This window comes from Populus trichocarpa, chromosome 1, assembly GCF_000002775.5.
Source record: "Populus trichocarpa isolate Nisqually-1 chromosome 1, P.trichocarpa_v4.1, whole genome shotgun sequence".
NCBI lineage: Eukaryota > Viridiplantae > Streptophyta > Magnoliopsida > Malpighiales > Salicaceae > Populus > Populus trichocarpa.
In genome coordinates, this window is record NC_037285.2 from 4047046 (window position 1) to 4054339 (window position 7294).

Below are 7294 nucleotides of genomic sequence, written 5' to 3' on the forward strand. Positions count from 1 at the left end.
TAGTAAATTAGTCGATATATAACTTCTCACATATTTTGAAAATAAAGTAAATAAATTTAAAATCTAATATCATAATTTTAATTCTGTTTCCAGAAATTTTGATCTCAAATTTAAGAAGAAAAAAATACCCTTTCTTCTTTGTCTCAGCAAAACAAACTAGTAACCTTAAAATCTCTTCTTCTTTTTTTAATTTAAAACCAAAATTTCTGAATGGAAAATTAAAGTTATGGTATTAAATTTTATTTTTAAAAATTAAAAATTAATTATATGAGAAAAATAAAATAAATTTAATCAGTTAGGTTAAAAATGATTGAAGTTGAAAGTATTTAAATCATTTCATTAGTTTATGTAACAAATGTGGGGAAAATATTGAAAAAAAGTTATAAAGAACCTGATTTCAAATATATATATATATATAAAAGGGAGATCATGAGAGTATAAAAACTAATTCTCAAATGATTTTAACTTCAGAAATTTTTTTACTAGTTAATTTAGCTTTAAAATATGCACTCCAAGCTAGTTTTTTAGACTAAGTTCACGTCTTTAATCTGCCTATAAGCACGATGTTTATATCATTTATCAGAGGATTCATGGGAATTTAACTTCGAAACCCATAGTCCGAGTAAATTTCTAACCTTTTTTTCCCTGGACATCTCCACTACTTGATGTTTTATTTAGACAAGTTTTTTGTAGTTTTTTTTTTTTTCAAACAGGAAATTCGATTCATCGACTCCAACTCACGTTTAGCATTGCAGCACGATTACAAGGACTGCTCTACATTTTTTCAACTCTTCCAATTTTAGTTCATGAGGGAGAAACCCTTTCGAAAGGGACATCACGATCTCACCATAGCAACCAACACCGTCAGCAAGTTATGTAAATAAATTATAATAAAACGAGATGAGAGAAAAACAGCATGTAAGACTACTTTTCAGCAAAATGGCTAACTAGACAGAAGAAATAACAGGAACTGGAGCCCGATGAGTAATTTATCACATCAGAATCTGTAAAATACATGTATGGTGGGAAGCTTCTATCTGTACAGGATTGTCGTAACTGAACTAATTGCAAGACGAAATACAGAACTTGAGAGTAACGTGAACTACCCCCATAAGCCATTTAATGATTTTTTCTTATCAGAAAGTGTACATGATGTATCATTTGCTGTTGCAAATAATTCGAGGAAGAATAAGCACCAAAAAAGAAATCATCTGTTAATAAAATCTGGGAAATGGTCACCTATTTTCGTGAAGCATCATCTTTCAACGGAAAAACATAAGTCGAAGACAGAGTAAGGTTACCTTCTCTCTCATTAGACTCGATAAGCATCAGCACAACTTCCCGCATTGATGGCCGATCAGAAGGCGACATGCTTGTGCAGAGTAGAGCAATTTTCAAGACATATATCATGTGAGCAACAGTGCTTTGGTCTTCAAGGTCCAATCGTTCATCAAGTATCCCAGATGTCAATGAATGCTCCCGAACATATTGTCTTGCCCACGTGACAAGATCACCTCCTTGATCTAGTGGCTGTACTGGAGTTTTTCCGGTTAGCAACTCCAATAGAACAACTCCATAACTATAGATGTCACATTTTTCCGTAACCTTCATGGTGTATGCATATTCTGCAATGAGACGGGAACCACAAATAAGTTGCAAGCACATAAATTTGGCAGTAACCAATCCTATAAATCTCACTTCGTTGCGGATAGGATTTTAAGTTAATTTTTAACATAAAAAAGAATGTGTCATCATCGATATGGATATGTTTTTAGATATCATAATTTTTTTAATTAAGAAATGGAAGGAAGTTGTTTACACTTAGTAAAATAATTTTTAAAAAATATGTATGAACTAACAAATCAAAAACCAGTTATTAACACTAATTAAATAAGGGTGCTAGTCTCCCTAGAAAAAACAAAAGATAGATGGCTATCTTTTTAATTTTATACATTTTTATTTATTTTATCTTAAGGGTTAATTCAAGTTGCTAATAACAAATGATTGTTGTTTTTATAAAATTGTTATGCAAAGACAACTTATTTATATAAAATATATGAGGAAGAATTTAAAGATAAATTATAATAATTTTTTCTTAAGTATTATGTAATTAAAAAATTAATTATTATTAAAAATAAATAAACTAAACAATTTAAAAAACAAAAGAGAGGCTATTAATTAAAATTTGAATGAATAAAAATAATGAGAAAATAGAAAGAAAAAAATGAGTCAGACATTGGCCAGTTTGAAAGGACAAGATTGCAAAGAAATAAAGTTGAATGCCCAAAATGAAAAGAAAAAAAAAAAACACTATTTATATGTACAATGCACTATTACTTTATCCCTAACCTAAATATCCAATGAATTCGACTATGTTACTAATTGACTATTTTAAGCAGATGGCATGCAGATATAATTAAAATCATATTACAGTAGAAATTAAAGCTTTCTTCACACTTTTATCTAACCAAACTATCTCCCATGTTCAAAGTGCCCGAGTGAATTCAGCAGCAGAGAAATATAAAGAAAATAAATTATTAACGACCTTGATAAGGAATAAAATTATCATAAACAGAAGCACGATAATTTTATTGAATCTAACGAGGAAGGCTCACCTGGTGCAATATACCCATATGATCCTGCAACAGCTGACATTGATTTGGACTGTGGCATGTCAATAACTTTCGCCAAACCAAAATCACCAACATGGGCTTCAAAGTTATCATCAAGTAGAATATTATTCGACTTTATATCACGGTGAATAATTCTTGGTTTGCAGTCATGATGCAAATAAGCAAGCCCTTCAGCAGCTCCAAGAGCGACCAAGAACCGAGTGGACCATTCCAGGCCACAAGAAGGCTCATGAAGCAGTTCTCCCAAGCTACCCCTAGCCATGTACTCGTAAAGAAGCAGATTCGAACCTTCATGATAGCAAAACCCATAAAGTTTCACTATGTTTCGGTGCCTAATCTTTCCAAGAGTCAGAATCTCAGCCCGAAAACTATTCTCAATATCACTCCCCTCCCTGTTAGATGCAAGCTTTTTCACAGCAATGATCTTCCCAGAACGCATAACTGCCTTATAGACTGTTCCACATGCTCCCCTTCCAAGAACATAGCTATCATGAAAATTGTTGGTGGCCTCAACTAGATCTTGGAAAGTTAATCCGTCCTTTAGAGGAAAGTAGATATCTGATTCTGTTGATGGATTCTCCTGATCATGTATGGAAGGCGCTGTCTCGGTGGGACGTCTCATGAAATACAGTATCACTATAATCAGAACGAGAGAAACCCCACCAACAATGGCTGCAACAATTGTGATGATCCTACCTCGAGGAGCATCCAGATTTTTTTGTACAACAGAACCAGAAGATGGATCTCCACTGCAGTAGCCAAGAGGCCCACCACAAAGCCCTTTGTTTCCAAGAAAGCTGCTGGTGGCCATGTTCTGAAATAGTGGTATGGAAGGCAAAGGTCCAGTGAGTTCATTGTATGAGAAGTTGCATCCCAGTAAACTTGACAGATTTTCAAATGTTATGGGAATCTCACCATTCAAATGGTTGTTATTGAGCAGGAGAAATTCCAGTAAATTAAGATTACCAAGCTCTGGTGGTATGCTGCCAGTAAGATTGTTATAACTGAGATTCATTGCAATCTGCAAGCTTGAAAGCGAGCCCAAAGCTGGAGGAATTTGACCAGAAAATGAGTTGCCGCCCATCTGCAATTCAGTCAAATGGGAGAGATTTCCTAATGCCGGAGGTATATTTCCGGAGAATTTATTTTCTGAAAGCCTGAGAAGCTCCAGTTGAAGAAGAGTTCCAAGCCCATCTGGTAAAGCATCAGAAAAGCTGTTGTGGCTAAGATCAAGTCGTTGGAGCATCTTGCAGTTAACAACTTCGGGTGGAATCCTTCCCGTGAGCAAATTTGATGATGCATTAAAAGTCACAAGTTGAAACAGATTACCTATTTCCTTCGGCAACTCCGAAGTAAAGTAATTGTTTGCAATATGTAGTCTTTGCAACCTTTGGCAGTTTCCAATCTCTGGTGGAACCGGACCAGTAAAACTGTTCTGGTCCAGTTCAATAGCAGAAAGATTCACCAATTTGCACAACTCTGAAGGAAAGCCACCTGTAAAATTATTTCCAACAAGACGAAGTTGTACCAATGTTTGGCAGTTCAGGACCCCAGTCGGGATATTTCCATATAACCTGTTAGAATCCAGATTCAGCAAAATCAGGTTTGAAAGTTGACAAAGATGAGGAGGTATTCTTCCAGTCAGATCATTATCTGAAAAATCAACCACCCAGAGTCGGCTATGAAGTCCAAACCCCTGAGGAATGCCACCACTCAAGGAGTTGTCAAAAAGCTGTAACTGGAGCATTTCAGTCAAATATTGAAACCCAGAAGGAATAGGACCAGTGAGGTGATTGATTGAGAGGTCAAGCTTAGTCAAGTTCCTCAAGCTACTAAGCTCTTTTGGTATGACACTTGTAAGCTGGTTCTGGAAGAGGTACAAAAGTCGAAGACCCTTTATCTTGCTGAACTCAGTTGGGATTTCACCAGTCAAAAAATTCTCTGAGAAATCAATTTCTGCTGCCATGGAAAGGTTCCCAATTTCCCTTGGAATAGTTCCATTCAACCCATTCCGATAGAGGTACAGCTTCTTCAGAAACCTCAGGTTCCCAATTTCCTTTGGTATTGGTCCAGTAAGAGTATTTGAATATAGAGCAAGTGTCTCAAGGTTTGTACAGTTCCCTAGCTCCTTTGGTATAAACCCTGAGATCTGGTTCTCCCATAAAATCACTTCAGTCAAGTTTCCAAGCATCCCAAGTTCCTTCGGCAGCTCCCCTCCTATTTTATTTTGGGCAAGACCAAGCAATTTCAAGCTCTGACATCCACTTATTTCAGAAGGAATACTACCAGAAATTTCATTCTGCCCTGCACGGATGGTTTTCAGGTTCTTGAGATTACCTATAGAATGAGGCAATGGACCAGTCAGCTTGTTGGTATAAGCCACAAACTCAACCAATGAAGATAGTCTCCCAAACTCCTCTGGAAGTGAACCGGATATCCTGTTGTTGCATATATTCAAACGTTCAAGAAAAGACAATTCACCCAGTTCAGCAGGAATTTCCCCACTCAACTGATTGTTATTCAAATAAAGCAATTGCAACAGTGAACAATTTCCAATAGCTTTAGGTATATCTCCGGTGATCACATTGTAAGAAAGATCAAAATATTGCAGGTTGACCAAACCACCAATACTGGGGCTCAGAGTCCCAGAAAGATTCATTGAGCTCATATTAAGGGACCAGACTACAGGCTCATAACCTGAAGTGCAATTCACACCGGTCCAGCTGCATGGTGTCTGGTCAGTGGACTTCCAATTCTGCAGATGATTGAACTCGTCATGGAGGCTATTCTTTAACTCTAGGAGGCGTTGCCCCTCAGAATTCAACGCCTCTGTAGTACATATCAATAGGATGGAAACGAGCAAAATTCCAGCAAGCCTCAATTCAAATACTCTCTTTGATCTGAAATGTGCTGACATTTTGATATCCCTCCGCTTTATTGAAATTTCAGCATAATATCATAATTTAAACACCTGCATATCCAGCGCTACGTTAGAAACTTTGATCACAATTGTCAAATGAACCATATCTATGACAAAAATCAACCAAATAGTGCAACATTTTACAATGTAAGAAGAATTGGAACTCTAAAATGATTCTAGTAATATAATAAGAAACTGTTTTAACAAGCCTTTCTCCCTATATAAGGAATTCAGCTGTAAATATGATTGAGAGACAGAAATTATTACAAGAAACACCAGTCATTTCAGTATTCAAGTAATTCAAGAGCTATGATACAGTGACACACTACATATGAAATTGCTTTGTTGAACATCTTAATATCGAATTTTAGTTTACAGAACTTTTTAGAACCTGGAAATTTAATCAACTAAACAGTTAAAAGAAATCCTAGCCCGGGACAAACACAGAAGCAACAGTATTCATTTAGAAGAAATAAAGAACTAGGACAACAACTCTAAATTTAGAAACCCAAGATATTAAAGAGGCCATTTCTGCTGGAATTCACATATCAGACAACCAACGAAACCACTTTATGCAAACAAATCAATAGAGAGAATAAGCCAACAGTTGAAAAAAGAGTGACATACCTGTTAAAGCCAGATAACCAATCATTCGTCAAAGAAGGGATTGTAAGGCAACAACTGCACCGCTTCACTGTAACTCCTTGAGACCATAAAGCTAAAAGAAACATGGAATTCATGAACCAACAGACAAAACCAAAGGCAACCCAGTTCACCTTTTAGCATAAAATGGTATGGTGGGATCTTTGGATCTATAGGCCTAAGATTTTGTAACCAAAAAAGTTACCTTTCTTCCTTCTCTCGCTGTCTTTCTTATTTCCTTTCCAAAAAAAAAAGCGAAAGGAAAAGGGAGAGATCTTTTATGGTTTTCTATTTAGATATTGAAGCAAGAACAGTGAAAATGTTAAGTCTTTTCATGAATTAAAAAGGGTCGGGCCCGAGCTACTACTTGAAGCTCTAATGGCCGACAAGGCATGCCCTCATTTAATCTCTCTCAAACCTCTGGATATGAATGCAAAGTTTGCACCTCTCTCTGTCTCTCTCTCTGTCTCTCTCAATAAATATATGCGTGACTGTGTGTATATGCGTGCTGTGTTCTGTGTGCTGTGTGCTGTGTGCTGTTGTTAGCTTCTCTCTCTAGGGAAGGGAGTGGAGGGTGGTGGTGGAAGTGGGCTTGGCTGGCTAGTTTCTTTCGCTTTTTTAGTGCCTTCAACTGTCGCTAAACATTTTATTTGGCAACAAAAAGCTTTCTTGTCCAAATCCAAAAGAATTTTGGACTTTTCTTGACTGTGATAGATTGTGTTGGGGCAGATCGGTTCTGGAATCTCCAAATCCCAATAGCAAAAACACAGAAAAATAAAATCAGTATTAGTGCTCGTAATTTTTTTCTTTTCTTTTCTTCCCATGTTAGCCATATGGATTACCTGCGTCAACTTTTCTATTCAGATTTTACCATGCATTTTTGGACTAATGTAATTTAGCAAAAACAAATAGAATTATGCAATCTTGTCTGGGAATTAAACTGGGAATGATGATAAAGGAAACAAATTCACTCACTGTCACTGAGCTAAAGCCATGGATTTTTGGCCTCCATTGTCAACTAAATTAATGGAAGTAAACTAACAAATTAATTGTGATTAAGAAAAATGTGCCAGTGGTTATGAAAAAGGAGATTGCGACA

At 36.2% G+C, this 7294-nt stretch overlaps 1 protein-coding gene across 1 annotated transcript; it reads right to left on the reverse strand.

Annotated features, from left to right (window-relative positions):
• Nucleotides 1-954: 954 nt before the first annotated feature.
• On the reverse strand, nucleotides 955-6901 carry LOC7482772 (probable leucine-rich repeat receptor-like protein kinase At2g33170). The gene is made up of 3 exons (XM_002299254.4): nucleotides 6181-6901; nucleotides 2616-5604; nucleotides 955-1625 (listed from the first exon to the last, which is right to left on the reverse strand). The coding sequence occupies exons 2-3, from the start codon at nucleotides 5548-5550 to the stop codon at nucleotides 1240-1242; spliced, it is 3321 nt and encodes a 1106-aa protein (XP_002299290.2). The 5' UTR covers nucleotides 5551-5604; nucleotides 6181-6901; the 3' UTR covers nucleotides 955-1239.
• Between the last annotated feature and the right edge of the window lie 393 nt (nucleotides 6902-7294).